Source organism: Crinia signifera, chromosome 19 (assembly GCF_055691185.1).
Source record: "Crinia signifera chromosome 19, ASM5569118v1, whole genome shotgun sequence".
Taxonomy (NCBI): Eukaryota; Metazoa; Chordata; class Amphibia; order Anura; family Myobatrachidae; genus Crinia; species Crinia signifera.
Window position 1 is genome coordinate 49,964,442 of NC_139226.1, and position 17,279 is coordinate 49,981,720.

Here is a 17,279-nt window from a genome sequence, read left to right on the forward strand (position 1 = left end):
TCTTTCTTGGTAGGATATATATAAAATCTTCAAGAGTGATAAATGTAATGCGTAGTAAATCCCGGCCTGGGAGTCTTCTTTTCTAGAGAGCCCAAATACTGTAGAGTTGCCTACTTCTAGTGTGATAGGCTTTATCCAAAGGCCACATCCATTAAGGTGGTCCTGCTTACACAGCATCAAGAGAAGATGAACACATCATAGTTTCACCAGACTGAAGTGTCATCTCCCATATTATTTCAATGTAAAGTATTTTAGAACCTACCATCCCTGTAGCTCGTTTTCAGATGTCTCTTTAATCTTGACATCAATATGTCCAATTATTCATGTGAACATATTTTGTATATTCACATGTCCTTTAGCATGCAGCCATAGTGAGGATAAAATGCTAAAAGTACCAACCAGCTTTTCTTATTATACTCCTCCGCCCCCTAATGCCCAAGTCATCTGAAGTTGGTAGGTGAATGCTCCAATAGCAACACAGTTGACTTGGCAGAGACATGGATGTGACCGTACCAGAGATGAACTCGTCCTCAGTGTATATGATCTGCTCCGAAACATCTCCTACATCATTCATGCCCATCTAATCTTCAATATACAAATCCATATCTTCCTCCAAACATGGCTCCACATCATCAGGAGAAATAGTCACAACACAATCATTTGCACTATAGAATACTTTATTAGTGTACCCATTATCAGATGAATATGTATACTTAGGTGTGCTCTTTCAGAGAGTCTTAGAACTAAGTTACTGGAGCCCTCAGCTGCTTATCCTTTGTAATGACCTCTAAATGCAGGAGGTAAAGCCAGTGCTGTCCTAGAAATAATGGTCATCTGATTTTGATTGCAGTGAATAAAAAAATAACTAGCGCTTCCAGCGCCGCCGCGCGCATAGCTCTAGTTATTTTCTATTCACTGCAGGGACCCCGCCGGCCGCCGCCAGCTTTATACACAATGACAGCGCCGCAGGTTCCCCCGCGGCACGGACACCCCTGCCCGCTCCAGCACTGCAGGGACGCCGGCGCCGCAAGTTTTTTTACACAGTTTGCTAGCCCTCCATGCTGGGGGTGAGGGGCGAACTGCCGCCCTCCAGGTGCCGGCGCCCTAGGCAAATGCCTAGAGCTGCCTAGTGGTGGCGCCGGCCCTGCTCAAAACATCTACTGTTACTCCCCCACCCCCCTTCCCATTGTAAATTAGGCGGCAGTGCATGCACCAAATTGCTGGCACATTTTCTGTAAATATTGTACTGGTGCCCCTTCTTTCTGTGCAGCACCCCCTCGGACCATATGAGGGTTTATTTATTAAGATGGGAGTTTGATTGAACATGGAATGTTGCAATGGGCAACCAATGAGCATCTAATTCTTATTTATGTATCACCATCCAGAAGACAATAAATAGAATCTTATTGGTTGCCGATAGAAACAGCCCATCTTCAATAGAACTCCCATCTTGTTAAAAAAAATAAACCTGTCACTTTGTTACAGCGTTCATTATTGCAATGCCTCAGATTTACAATTGTGCTGGGAAGAAAGTTGGTTTCTATAAATAAAGGATGATAATATCTCTGCAGTGCTGCTGGTGTTTCTCCTTGCTCCTGCAGCTAATATACTGTGTGTTTTTCTTTTCTTCCTGACTTCCTTTAATTTCCACATCATAACCGTATCTGCTCTCATTTATATTCTTACTGTCCGTCAGGTTTGAGGGGCCACCAGCATATAAACCACCACCTCCATCTGTAAAGATTCAAACCGAAAAGGTAAGAAACCTCTATAAACTAATTTACATAGCACATGGCACAAAAACAAACCAAAACCGTTTAAGGTACTTGCCCTTTAATAATAATCCTCTCATTCGTTAATCTCCCAACCCATATGGTACGCTGGGAGTCAGGTCTTAGTAGGACATCTGCGTCCTCCTGTCTAAAACGTGCTCTTTAACCTCTGTAGCGTGTGACTGCAGGTATCTTATACAGCTAGACTAGCTTTGCTAGCGACTGGGATCCTTAGTGGCTTGGGTGTGGACTAGGACTAACAAAACTATGGCTTTGTTATTGTGGTACCGCAAGTCAAAGCAAGTCCTGGCAGCAACAATTATAGACGTTTATGGCATAGAAAGACATTGATGACAGGGATGTAAGCAGGAGCCGCATGGTCACTATCGGAGTTAACCCTTTCAGTGCCAAAGTTGCTGTGAGTCATGGGTCCTCAAACTGCGGCCATCCAGGTGTTGTGCAACTACAAATCCCAGCATGCCTTGCCACAGTTTTGCTATAAGGGAGTGTTAAAACTGTGGCATGGCATGCTGGGATTTGTAGTTTCACAACATCTGGAGGGCCGCAGTTTGAGGACCCATGCTGTGAGTGATCTTCAAATTATCCGCTAAAAATGGCAGCGCCGCTCATAGAGACTGTTCTATCAGTGTAAATAAGTACAAATGCAGCAAGGTCAGGTTACTTAAGTTTTTAGTTAAATATTGCACCCCCAAAAAAAGAAAAGGTTGCAGTGAGCACCGCTGGCATTTTTAACGGATGTTGGGCCAGATGCACTAAGCTTCAAAAGTGATAAAATTCAGAGTGATAAACTCTCATGTCACAGACTGTGTTTGAAAAATGTCAGGCAGGAGCTGATTGGCTGGCTGTTTATCACTCTCCATTTTATCACTTTTATAGCTTAGTTCATCTGGCCCATTTTGATTGTTGGCACTTAAAGGGTTAATAAAAACCCGTCTGCTCTTCAATTTTCTTGATTTTCTAAAAATGACCCTTAATGACCACAAGGTATAACTACAATTACGTCATCAAAATGGGCAAAGCCTTTAATTCTCACGCTACTTCCCGAGACAAGATTTTGATGGGATGCGAAGGTCTGAGCCTCGGATTCTGTTCTACTGTCAAATGGGGATAAAACCAACATGCTGAGGATCAGATCATAAAAAGTCTCACAGCAGCACATCATTTTAAGGAATGCAAGTGCTAGTACTTACATGTAGATGAGCAAATTCATTCCTAAATCTACCTGGAGTTGCTGGTTCACCAAACTTTGACAATTGTTAAGTCAAGCAACCCACATTCCTATTGCCAAAGTGGGGACACCTACACTGTTCATGGTGCTAGACCAGCCACCACTGCATGTAAAGGTCCATACACACTGGGCGATTATGGCCAGCGTGTATGGACAGCGATAACCGCTGTCATTGCTGGGGGGAAAGCCGCTCAGTGCCTTCACACTGAGTGTCTTTTCCCCTGCCCTCCGCGGACAGCAGCGGGCCAGACGGCTTTGCATCGCACTGCAATATTCTAAGCCGTCATCAAAGCCGCTCATCTGCTGGTAATACCAGCAGATGAACGGCTTTCCCAGCGATGATGTGTGAGCACACAGCAGCGCCCATCGCTAGGCCATACACACTGGACGTCTTTGAGCTGAAAGCCGCTCAAACTTGCTGTTTTCAGCGGCTTTTAGCTCAAAGTCGCCCAGTGTGTATGGGCCTTTAGTAACAGACTCCAGTCTGTAGTACAGAAAAATAATGGCCTTGGGCCGGCTTATAAACACAAACTAGCTAGAAGAAAAAATATTTTATGAAGTATAAGTTTTTTAAATTAATGTATAGTTCACTATTTCCACCTAATGCTGGATAATCCTGGTAGGTGTTCCCTGTGTGATAACTGCACTGTCTCTGCTTACAATGTTACCTACCTGGCTGTTGCAATGACCAGTGGCGCCACTGTGCAGCCCAGCGAATATATGTTCCCTGCGTCTATAATCCCCAGGGCACATCGAGCGTATACCTATTACCGCTTTCACACTGCCTAAATGTTTTAGAAATGGTATTTTAAAACGGTATTTAAAACGGGTCTGAGTCTTGACATTGCACTAGATTACCGTTTTAAATACCATTTAAATACCATACACATCAGTCAACACGTTTCAAGGCAGAATGCAGAGGACTGCGCTAAAACTGAGGATTCCCCAATCCTCTATAATCTATTAATGGAAAGGTATTGGCGCTGCCCTGGGAGGTGTTATGAGTGCCTGTACCCGTCCCAAAGCTATGCGATTAAATTAATTAATATGTATTGCGGGTCTACAGATGTGGTTACGGATCAATATTGTAAAATAACAGTGATTTTATTCATATGAACAAGTGATAAAAAAGCGCTGTATCATACAATGAAAAGGAGTCAAAGTCTTTAAACCGGTGATGTTAAAGTGGAAGGGAGTTGTAGGGAGCTGGCGTCCCTACTCAGGGGCGTAACTATAGCACCGCAGCCCCCGCCACCGCGGGGGGGGGGGGGGGGGGGCGCTGTGCATGTGGGGGTGCCGGGGGCTGCGGTGCTATAGTTACCCCCCCCCCCCCCCAATCCCCCGCAGACTTACGTATCTTGCTGGTCCCGGCGGCTCCGTTCTTCTGATGAGGACCACAACAAAATGGCCGCCCCCATATAGCAAACAGTTCTCTGAAACTGTCTGCTGTACGGGGGCGGCCATTTTGTGGTGGTCCTCAGCAGATGAACGGACGGAGCCGCCGGGACCAGCGCGATAGGTAAGACTGCGGGGGAGGGGAAGGGGGTTAGCATAGGCGGCGGGGGGGGGGGGGGTGCTCGACGGGGCGGCGGGGGGTGGGTATGGGCGCCCCCCCCCTAACGGCGGGGGGGCGCCCAAAACGTAGCTACGCCACTGTCCCTACTCCCTACAGTGCACAGTACTCCCTGATACCTTAAGTACAGTCCAAAGTCTTAGCGCTGGTCCCTCGCCAAAATTTCCGTCCCTCGGTGCCGCTTTCTGGCTTATATGCCTGTCTTCCTCTGAAAAACCTGCACACAGACCGGAGCTCCACAACCGAATACGGTCCGGGTGCCGTCATCATCTGGCGTCCCGGGAACTAGCGGAGGCTGTTTAGAAGCTCTGGGCAGTAGTCAGGCGCCCGCCCCTCTGGGAGATCAACGAAGCATCGCAACTTCGCCGAATCTCTGCTGACTGACTCCACGGCACCCGGCATATTAGCCAGGAAGCGGCACAGAGAAATGGAAATTTCGGCGAGGGACCAGCGCTAAGACTTTGGACTGTACTTAAGGTATCAGGGAGTACTGTGCACTGTAGGGAGTAGGGACGCCAGCTCCCTACAACTCCCTTCCACTTTAACATCACTGGTTTAAAGACTTTGACTCCTTTTCATTGTATGATACAGCGCTTTTTTATCACTTGTTCATATAAATAAAACCACTGTTATTTTACAATATTGATCCGTAACCACATCTGTAGACCCGCAATACATATTAATTAATTTAATCGCATAGCTTTGGGTACAGGCACTCATTAGATTCCACCTCCCAGGGCAGAATGCAGGGGACAGCCCATCGCAGGTCTGTAATCTGTTGTTTTTTTCTAAATACCGTTTCAGTGCCATTCGCATTGCACAAAAAACGGCTTTGAACCATGTAGGACTCTGCTTTTTAACCGTGTTGAAATACCGGTTATCTTTAACTGGTAAATCAACTCTGGCACTTTCCCACTGCAGCCTTAACCGTTTTAAAATGGGAAAAAAACGGCAATATACCGTTTTAAAAGTGCAGTGTGAAAGGGGTATATATGTCAATATGTATATCTGTACTGTCGCTGTTTAACTGTTACCTAAACGGCTGTTGCACAGCGATCCAAATCAAATTCCTAGTATACGCAAGTATACCTGGCCAATTAAGCGGATTCTGATTCTGATAAACCGAATCTGTTTTGTAAATACTCCTTAATAAGTGCAGGAAAGAACATATTGCCTTTTTAGTCAGATGATAGTTTGTTTTTCTCTAGTGGTTTAACTGGAAAGTCAGTGGTTGGGAATGTACAGGTACAAAGTCTACTGTTTCATAAAGGACACAGGCATATGCATCAAAGCTGGGACAGAGGTATAAAACCAACCAATAGGCTCCTGTCATTTTTCAAACACAGCCTGTAAACTGCCAGGAGCTGATTGGCTGGTACTTTATCACTTGGCAGGTTTGTCCTCTTTCATCTCTTGTTTCGTCAAGCAGTGTTTACTCTGTGTTACCAGCATATCTCCATTACCTCACAGATTTCTGAGAGACAGCCCTGTTCCCATGCTTCTCCAGAGTTATCCCCAAAAGTGCATGATTTCCAGATCCCCTTTGTATCTAGTGTGGTGCTGGGCTGTGACAGTTTTCCAGCTACACAATCACAGCTTATTATTCGGCAGCCAATGATGCATGTGGGGGCACCCTCATGAATGTTACTTGTTCAGTGCCACACATCTAGTGGGCAGATGCGCAACTCCATAAGTTCTAGGCTGCCCCCTTGCCTAACCCCCCCCCCCCCCAACCCCATTCATTGCAGTGTGCACTTGTGGCAGGCACATGGAACACCCTTTCCTAGTATCGTAGCCGGGATGCCACTATGTACAACCGGTAATCCAGCAAAATGGACATTCGGGCACAGTTCTAGAACCACGGGTGTCAGATTATCGGTGGTGTATCCGTATCTATTTTTTACGCCTCTCCCTAACACGCGACTCAGATGGTTGGGGGAGGAGTACGAGGCTGAAACTAAACTAAAATCTGATCTTGTTTTCTCAGTTTGAAGGAGAAGAGATTCCACTGAAGAACTCCAGTCAGCCACCCGAGATCTCACATGAGCAGCAAATGGTAATGCATCAGAGAGGAACTATAGGATTTATACCCCCTCCTCTGCCTCCCTTACCGGGTCTTATATGAGGATGTATCTCTCAATGATCATTTCCAGTCTATTAGTTTCATTCATCTGTCCATGGTTTTGGAAATAAGCAAATTCCGTCCTGTCCATAGCATTTGGAGGGACCGAAGTGAGAAATCCTACCCTCTGAGAATTCTATTGTCCAAACAGATTTGTTTACTTCCTTTGACTGCAGCTCTGCTGTATATATTACATGTACATCCAGCGCAGAGACCCCGCTTTATCTCTCTTATCCGCAGACAACAAAAATAAACCCATCTCCCTGCACAATGGAATCCTCTGAAGTTGGGCAAACCTCCCCCTTCCTTTAAGAAACCCTGGTGTTCAGTATGGAAAACCTCTCACAACAAAAATAAATGCAAGAGGTACAAGTGTGACTAAGGGGGTGATTCTTATTGACTTGCTTAGCAGGAAAGATTTACTGTATAGCTAGCCATGTAACTCCCACTGGAATGAGGGCAGTAAGGGGGTGCTGAGGTAAAGGTGATACAGGTAGTCCTAGACATGACCTACTGTATGTCCCTATAAGTATATACTAGAGCACTGGTACAAACTGCGTGTAATTGATGATCCGCATTTTCTTCTGATTGACTTGGCTGCAGCTGATCCCCTCACAAGCGACATTAATAAATCATTAGTGAGTCTGATATAGTATACAAAGTTGCAGCTGTTACTATTATTTTATATTTAATGTTGGACCGTGAGAGGATAAGGGCAACAGAAATAAACAAATCTGCCTGGACAATTCAGCCCTTTGAAGATGGTTTCCATTTAGATCTCCTGGGGTATAAATGACCATTACTTGTGACCACAGGACTTAACCTTTGCTGATTATAATGAGTCTGGATACTGTCAAAGCTATGTGTATTCAATCCAACATAAACACTCAAGTGGTAATGCAATCCGCACCAGACAAGGAATACAATGTGTATTGTGACCTAGAGATGGGGTGACTTCAGGGCAGTGATCTCACCAGATCGCTTATAAAATACCCCTACATCGCTCATTGTGTAGGGGCCATAGTGATACGCGGCTCCGCTCATCGCTTTCATCCGATGATTAATATCCAACAGGCAGAATAAATCTATTTAATCGCCAGGCAGCGCCAGTGTTCTCACCGGAGAGCATGGACCCTGACAGATCGCTGCGTGCTGAGCTTTCTGAGCGATCTAGCATTTCCCAGGATGCTCCGCAAATCTCCCCTTAAGGATCCTACAAAATAGAGTTGTAGAACTTTTATGCCTGCTACAAATTACCACAGGCACATTTAGAGATGAGGGAGCCTGTGCGCATCTCTGTACAGGCCCCGCCTTCTCTCTCCCGTGTATGTGCCGAATAGATTCTCGTGCTGCACCAGCACCATTTACCCAGTGTTTTCTGCAGTGTCAGCGGAAAGGCATAAGGTATAATGCCACTGCCACGGCACACAGTTTGGGAACACCTGGTGTAGACACTTACAGCTGTGCTTGATCATGCAGACTTTGGTTACTTGTCTCTCCGCCTCTTTAGAGGACTTGTTTCCCTCCTTAGAATGCTGTGATTTACAGTAGAGCTAGTTTGTGCCTCCCCACACTTACGTGACTGCATTCTGCCCTGTACATACATTATGCGTACCTGAATTTTGTATAGTGCATACATGCCTGCATACTGTCCAGTTCATACATACATACATACATACATTCATACATTGTCTCCTTTGTGAAGCGCAACGGAATATGCTGCGCTATATAAGAAACTTAATAAAATAAATAACATACATACATGCGTGCATGCATGTCTGCATTCTGTCTGGTGCATACATGATGTATACATGCATGCTTGGATTCTGTCATAAGCTGCCCATACACTAGAATGACCTGCATACTACGTGATTGCATGCAGGTCCTAAGAGCGATGGAACGAAAAATCGTATGTGACGCACATACAATCTGCTTGCGACCGCAAGCAAAGCCGAAAGATCGTACATGCAGCTTGTATGATCTGAAGATCAACCTCTCGACCCGCGGAACCGCGCATCATACCTATATACCTCACACTATGCACACAATCGATCATATGACCCATCAAAATCGTGCATTTGTACAAGATATCGCTCTAGTGTATCAGTGATATCGCTCTGAATGTATGTGTCAGACACATACATTCCTGTGTGTTGCCCAGTATGCAGAAGATGGATACCTAAAATATGCAATCTCTGCTGAGATGTGCCAGTCAGTAACCAAACTCCTTTTCACAACATATGTATTGACTCCAGCTTTCTCTTTGTAGACTCCCCCCAAGTACTCAGAGGCCCCGGAATCGTGGCACCACTCTACATACGAGGATGATTATCTGGAACAAGAGAACCCAATCTACAATGAATTTGCCCCTCCAGGAAACGAATCTCCGAGAGAGGAAAATGGCTTTGTTATGTCTCCTGCCGTGTACGTGTGAGCAACATGGCCGCCTATGAAGGGAAAGCCTGTCCATGGTCTCTTATACACATTGTGCTGGGATACGTAGGTGTACGTACAGTTAGCGCCCCTGCAGTCTGGACTCGGATGAGCAGCGCTGCAGTGTCAGATGCTCTGTTACCACTACAGGAAGAACTTTCCTCTTCTGTCTTTGTCGTTTGTGTAGTATGACACTGCTTCATCGAGGGGCATCTGCATGACATTGTGTTGCTTATGAAGCTATGGAGACTTTGCAATATGGCCATATGTGTTACTATGCCTGCCAGAGAGGGTACGGCTTTTATACATGAATGTGAAGGTATATACACAGTGAAACGCGTTTCTGTACATAAAACACTGATGTATGGGGGAAAGGTAAGTATGCAGCGGGTGTGTCTGTGGCATGTGTTGGTGTATGTGTGTGTGCACAACTTTTTTTATATGGATTTATTGTAAATGTCATTTTAAATACTGTGATGAAATTCCTAAGCTCTGTGAGTCCTGCTATTTTTGATAATTCAATAAAAATGATTATAGTATTGTGAGAAGTGTCTGATTATTCCTGAGCACTGTACTGAGATCCTACTGTGATAACGCATCCAAGAAAACGCTTCATCGGATAGGCCAGTGCATAAGAGTATCCCGATGGCTCATCGACAACGTTGACGTAATGATGAAACAATCAAAATGTCGACACATCATTTTTTGACACTTGAAAAGGTCGACATGAGTTTTGAAAGATTTTGCCCCGATTTTTTTTTTTTTTTCATGCTTTGCCATCCATGTGGATGCCGAATTAGAATGGTAAAGTGTCCAAAGCATGGCAAAACAAATGCTACACCAATTGCGGGTATACGTGCTCAGGTGTCTACATTGAAACAAAAAATCATGAACCATGAACAAAAAAGGTCAACATGGGATGCTCACTCTCTCCTTACTACTACATGGGGTGCTCACTCTCTCCTTACTACTGCATGGGATGCTCACTCTCTCCTTACTACTGCATGGGGTGCTCTCTCCTTCCTTACTACTGCATGGGGTGCTCTCTCCTTCCTTACTACTGCATGGGGTGCTCTCTCCTTCCTTACTACTGCATGGGGTGCTCACTCTCTCCTTACTACTGCATGGGATGCTCACTCTCTCCTTACTACTGCATGGGATGCTCACTCTCCCCTTACTACTGCATGGGGTGCTCACTCTCTCCTTACTACTGCATGGGGTGCTCACTCTCTCACTACTGCATGGGATGCTCACTCTCTCCTTACTACTGCATGGGATGCTCACTCTCTCCTTACTACTGCATGGGATGCTCACTCTCTCCTTACTACTGCATGGGGTGCTCACTCTCCTTACTACTGCATGGGGTGCTCACTCTCCTTACTACTGCATGGGATGCTCACTCTCTCCTTACTACTGCATGGGGTGCTCACTCTCTCCTTACTACTGCATGGGGTGCTCACTCTCTGGGATGCAGTTACAATCCCGGCGGTCGGGATCCCGGCATTCAGAATCCCGACCGCCGAAATGCCGACACATTCTCCCTCCGTGGGTGTCCACGACACCCCTGGAGGTAGAATAAATTAGTGTGCCGAGCGTAGCGAGGCACCGGGCCCGCTGCGTAGCGAGCGCAGCGAGCCCACAAGGGGGGGCGATCCACGTCCCCCCCTTATCGGCATTTCGGCTGTCGGGATTCTAAACGCCGGAATCCCGACCGCCGGGATTCAATACTGAATCCCACTCTCTCCTAACTAATGCATGGGATGCTCTCTCCCTCCTTACTAATGCATGGGGTGCTCTCTCCCTCCTTACTACTGCATGGGGTGCTCTCTCCCTCCTTACTACTGCATGGATGCTCACTCCCTCCTTACTACTGCATGGGATGCTCACTCCCTCCTTACTACTGCATGGGATGCTCACTCCCTCCTTACTACTGCATGGATGCTCACTCCCTCCTTACTACTGCATGGATGCTCACTCCCTCTTTACTACTGCATGGATGCTCACTCCCTCCTTACTACTGCATGGATGCTCACTCCCTCCTTACTACTGCATGGATGCTCACTCCCTCCTTACTACTGCATGGATGCTCACTCCCTCCTTACTACTGCATGGGATGCTCACTCCCTCCTTACTACTGCATGGGATGCTCACTCCCTCCTTGCTACTGCATGGGGTGCTCAACTCCCTCCTTGCTACTGCATGGGGTGCTCAACTCCCTCCTTACTACTGCATGGATGCTCACTCCCTCCTTACTACTGCATGGATGCTCACTCCCTCCTTACTACTGCATGGATGCTCACTCCCTCCTTACTACTGCATGGGATGCTCACTCCCTCCTTACTACTGCATGGGATGCTCACTCCCTCCTTGCTACTGCATGGGGTGCTCAATTCCCTCCTTGCTACTGCATGGGGTGCTCAACTCCATCCTTACTACTGCATGGGATGCTCAACTCCATCCTTACTACTGCATGGGATGCTCAACGCCATCCTTACTACTGCATGGGATGCTCAACTCCATCCTTACTACTGCATGGGATGCTCGCTCCCTCCTTACTACTGCATGGGGTGCTCACTCCCTCCTTACTACTGCATGGATGCTCACTCCCTCCTTACTACTGCATGGATGCTCACTCCCTCCTTACTACTGCATGGGGTGCTCACTCCCTCCTTACTACTGCATGGGATGCTCAACTCCATCCTTACTACTGCATGGGATGCTCAACTCCATCCTTACTACTGCATGGGATGCTCGCTCCCTCCTTACTACTGCATGGGGTGCTCGCTCCCTCCTTACTACTGCATGGATGCTCACTCCCTCCTTACTACTTGCATGGATGCTCACTCCCTCCTTACTACTGCATGGGATGCTCACTCCCTCCTTACTACTGCATGGGGTGCTCACTCCCTCCTTACTACTGCATGGGATGCTCACTCCCTCCTTACTACTGCATGGGGTGCTCTATCCCTCCTTACTACTGCATGGGGTGCTCACTCCCTCCTTACTACTGCATGTGATGCTCACTCCCTCCTTGCTACTGCATGGGATGCTCACTCCCTCCTTGCTACTGCATGGGGTGCTCAACTCCCTCCTTGCTACTGCATGGGATGCTCAACTCAATCCTTACTACTGCATGGGATGCTCAACTCCATCCTTACTACTGCATGGGATGCTCAACTCCATCCTTACTACTGCATGGGATGCTCAACTCCATCCTTACTACTGCATGGGATGCTCGCTCCCTCCTTACTACTGCATGGGGTGCTCACTCCCTCCTTACTACTGCATGGGATGCTCACTCCCTCCTTACTCCTGCATGGGGTGCTCACTCCCTCCTTACTACTGCATGGGCTGCTGAACTCCCTCCTTACTACTGCATGGGGTGCTCGCTCCCTCCTTACTACTGCATGGGGTGCATGAAATATCACAGTTCCACTCTTTGCATGCCTATTAGATTTTTTTAACAACACATGCATGTAGATTTAGGCAAGGACAGCTCTCCTAATAAGCGCTATCCTGCAGTGTGTGGTCCCAGGATGACACAAGCGCCTCCGGGTCCAAGCTCTGGAACAGAACAGCATTTTCAGAGGTTTGCTGTTTGTGGAAAATTCAGATTACGCTGTTGCCCCAAGTCCTGATTTCATTAAGGTTATTTGCCTTTGCACCTGCAAATATTTAAATAGAATCACTTAAATGTCAGCGAGCTGTAATAATAGCCACTGTGCACACTGTATTCTCCAGGTTTGCAAATGAAAGTTGATGAAGGAACAAAGAAAAGGAGGCTGCATAGCTCTGGAAGACCGTGTATAAAACACAAAGGCAATGTGGACAGAGGCGATTTGTCAGAGAGAGCGTGCAAGCTAAAGGCTGCCAGAATTGTGAGCAATGTCACCGTACATAGTAGGAACAGTGACCGAGCTCAAGCAAGGATGTGAGGTGCATGTAAAGTGGATGAGGCAGCTGCAGCCCAGGCAGAGGGGATGCGGGGAATGGGGGATGCAGTTGGAGTAACATATTGTGTATAAACCTATGTAGTGAAAGAAGAGAGCATGGAGTGCACCAGGGGAGTCGTATGTGACAGGAAATTAATAATGGGAGATATTGTGTCCAAGGTAAATGCAATATTGCTTTTTTTTTCCTTTCTATATGCCCTTGTCTTACCAGTTCTACACCCCAAGCTGCTGCCCTTTGTTCGTGCGTAGAATGTGTGTTTTGCCAATAGCCTGTAATATATGCAGCTTAGTGCCGCTCAGGATTTGCAGATGATCCCTCATGGGGCCTGATTCAGACCTGCTCGCTAGGCTGCGAATATTCGGCGCCTAGCAAACAAGGTAACGCCGATCCGGTGAACGCACCACCCAACATTAGCTCACACGTGCCCGCACATTGGAGATTTCATTCGATGGTTGCTTACCATCGAATGACTGTTCGCAGCAGAAAAGTAGTCCAGGACTAGGGGGCAGGCGGTGAGGTCATGTGATGTTAGCTTTGCACCCATAGTTTTTGTGGGCACGCCCATGAAACGCCGGGTGTACACCCCAGAATGCCTACCTGCCCTGTCTGCCAATAAGGCAGCACGTGCTCCGGCGAATGAAAATTTAGTTGGAGCCGCTCACCTGCGATACGTTATGTGCCGCTGCCCTGCGATACGCTGTGTGCCGCTGCCCTGCGATACGTTATGTGCTGCTGCCCTGCGATACGTTATGTGCCGCAGCCCTGCGATACGTTATGTGCTGCTGCCCTGCGATACGTTATGCGCCGCAGCCCTGCGATACGGTATGTGCCGCAGCCCTGCCATACGTTATGTGGCGCTGCCCTACGATACGTTATGTGCCGCTGCCCTGCGATACGTTATGTGCCGCTGCCCTGCGATATGGTATGTGCCGCAGCCCTGCGATACGGTATGTGCCGCTGCCCTGCAAAACATTGTGCCGCTGCCCTGCGATACGGTATGTGGCGCTGCCCTACGATACGTTATGTGCCGCAGCCCTGCGATACGGTATGTGCCGCAGCCCTGCGATACGGTATGTGCCGCAGCCCTGCGATACGGTATGTGCCGCAGCCCTGCGATACGGTATGTGCCGCAGCCCTGCGATACGGTATGTGCCGCAGCCCTGCGATACGGTATGTGCCGCATCCATGCGATACGGTATGTGCCGCTGCCCTGCGATACGGTATGTGGCGCTGCCCTACGATACGTTATGTGCCGCAGCCCTGCGATACGGTATGTGCCGCAGCCCTGCGATACGGTATGTGCCGCAGCCCTGCGATACGGTATGTGCCGCAGCCCTGCGATACGGTATGTGCCGCAGCCCTGCGATACGGTATGTGCCGCAGCCCTGCGATACGGTATGTGCCGCATCCATGCGATACGGTATGTGCCGCTGCCCTGCGATACGGTATGTGCCGCTGCCCTGCCATACGTTATGTGGTGCTGCCCTGCGATACGTTATGTGCCGCTGCCCTGCGATACGGTATGTGCCGCAGCCCTGCGATACGGTATGTGCCGCAGCCCTGCGATACGGTATGTGCCGCAGCCCTGCGATACGTTATGTGGCGCTGCCCTACGATACGTTATGTGCCGCTGCCCTGCGATACGTTATGTGCCGCTGCCCTGCGATTCGTTATGCCGCTGCCCTGCAAAACATTGTGCCGCTGCCCTGCGATACGGTATGTGCCGCAGCCCTGCGATACGGTATGTGCCGCAGCCCTGCGATACGGTATGTGCCGCAGCCCTGCGATACGGTATGTGCCGCAGCCCTGCGATACGGTATGTGCCGCAGCCCTGCGATACGGTATGTGCCGCATCCATGCGATACGGTATGTGCCGCTGCCCTGCGATACGGTATGTGCCGCTGCCCGCAGCCCTGCCATACGTTATGTGGCGCTGCCCTGCGATACGTTATGTGTCGCTGCCCTGCGATACGTTATGTGCCGCTGCCCTGCAAAACATTGTGCCGCTGCCCTGCGATACGTTATGTGCCGCTGCCCTGCGATACGTTATGTGCCGCTGCCCTGCGATACGTTATGTGCCGCTGCCCTGCGATACGCTATGTGCCGCTGCCCTGCGATACGTTATGTGCCGCTGCCCTGCGATACGTTATGTGCCGCAGCCCTGCGATACGGTATGTGCCGCAGCCCTGCGATACGTTATGTGCTGCTGCCCTGCGATACGTTATGCGCCGCAGCCCTGCGATACGGTATGTGCCGCAGCCCTGCCATACGTTATGTGGCGCTGCCCTACGATACGTTATGTGCCGCTGCCCTGCGATACATTATGTGCCGCTGCCCTGCGATTCGTTATGCCCTGCAAAACATTGTGCCGCTGCCCTGCGATACGGTATGTGCCGCAGCCCTGCGATACGGTATGTGCCGCAGCCCTGCGATACGGTATGTGCCGCAGCCCTGCGATACGGTATGTGCCGCATCCATGCGATACGGTATGTGCCGCTGCCCTGCGATACGGTATGTGCCGCTGCCCGCAGCCCTGCCATACGTTATGTGGCGCTGCCCTGCGATACGTTATGTGTCGCTGCCCTGCGATACGTTATGTGCCGCTGCCCTGCAAAACGTTGTGCCGCTGCCCTGCGATACGTTATGTGCCGCTGCCCTGCGATACGTTATGTGCCGCTGCCCTGCGATACGTTATGTGCCGCTGCCCTGCGATACGCTATGTGCCGCTGCCCTGCGATACGTTATGTGCCGCTGCCCTGCGATACGTTATGTGCCGCAGCCCTGCGATACGGTATGTGCCGCAGCCCTGCGATACGGTATGTGCCGGTGCCCTGCGATACGGTATGTGCCGCTGCCCTGCGATACGGTATGTGCCGCTGCCCTGCGATACGTTATGTGCTGCAGCCCTGCGATACGGTATGTGCCGCAGCCCTGCCATACGGTATGTGGCGCTGCCCTGCGATACGTTATGTGCCGCTGCCCTGCGATACGTTATGTGCCGCTGCCCTGCAAAACATTGTGCCGCTGCCCTGCGATACGTTATGTGCCGCTGCCCTGCGATACGTTATGTGCCGCTGCCCTGCGATACGTTATGTGCCGCTGCCCTGCGATACGTTATGTGCCGCAGCCCTGCGATACGGTATGTGCCGCAGCCCTGCGATACGGTATGTGCCGGTGCCCTGCGATACGGTATGTGCCGGTGCCCTGCGATACGGTATGTGCCGCAGCCCTGCGATACGGTATGTGCCGCTGCCCTGCGATACGGTATGTGCCGCTGCCCTGCGATACGGTATGTGCCGCAGCCCTGCGATACGTTATGTGGCGCAGCCCTGCGATACGTTATGTGGCGCTGCCCTGCGATACGTTATGTGCCGCTGCCCTGCGATACGTTATGTGCCGATGCCCTGCGATACGTTATGTGCCGCTGCCCTGCGATACGTTATGTGCCGCTGCCCTGCGATACGTTATGTGCCGCTGCCCTGCGATACGCTATGTGCCGCTGCCCTGCGATACGTTCTGTGCCGCTGCCCTGCGATACGTTATGTGCCGCAGCCCTGCGATACGTTATGTGCCGCAGCCCTGCGATACGGTAAGTGCCGCAGCCCTGCGATACGTTATGTGCCGCTGCCCTGCGATACGTTATGTGCCGCTGCCCTGCGATACGTTATGTGCCGCTGCCCTGCGATACGTTATGTGCCGCTGCCCTGCGATACGTTATGTGCCGCTGCCCTGCGATACGTTATGTGCCGCTGCCCTGTGATACTTTATGTGCCGCTCATCAGCAGAATAAAGTACAATACAATAATAGTAGTGGACACAGAGATCAGGTGGAATGACCTATTGGGGGAAATTCAATCAGAGTATGGGAAGTGGATGGAGATTGAGTAATTGCACTGCGGCAACTCCCATCACCTTCCATCAGGAACAAGTGCCAAGAAAACAGCTTGATAATAGGACATGATGCAGCAGTAGAATACACAGCCACAAATGTTTCCTTATCAAAGCTGAAATGTATTTTACTTATGACCTTAAGCAAATGCCGATGCAGAGAAGATGGGGTTTGCCAGCTTTAGTAACAGCTAGCAGTATGTGACGCAAAATATGGCACTTTGATTTAGAGACGCTCACAAAGCGGTGGTCGTTTGCTGCTTAGCGAGCGGTTTAACACCCACCCCC

At 49.4% G+C, this 17,279-nt stretch overlaps 1 protein-coding gene across 1 annotated transcript in view; it reads left to right on the top strand.

Annotated features, from left to right (window-relative positions):
- The window catches only part of NECTIN2 (nectin cell adhesion molecule 2), a 74,254-nt gene extending 64,557 nt beyond the window's left edge, over positions 1-9,697 (top strand). Inside the window, exons 7-9 of the mRNA XM_083162568.1 lie at positions 1,697-1,757; positions 6,582-6,650; positions 8,986-9,697. Coding sequence (XP_083018694.1) covers positions 1,697-1,757; positions 6,582-6,650; positions 8,986-9,150 — 295 coding nt within the window. The 3' untranslated portion in view covers positions 9,151-9,697. The remainder of the gene's footprint in view (positions 1-1,696; positions 1,758-6,581; positions 6,651-8,985) is intronic.
- The last annotated feature ends 7,582 nt before the right edge of the window (positions 9,698-17,279 follow it).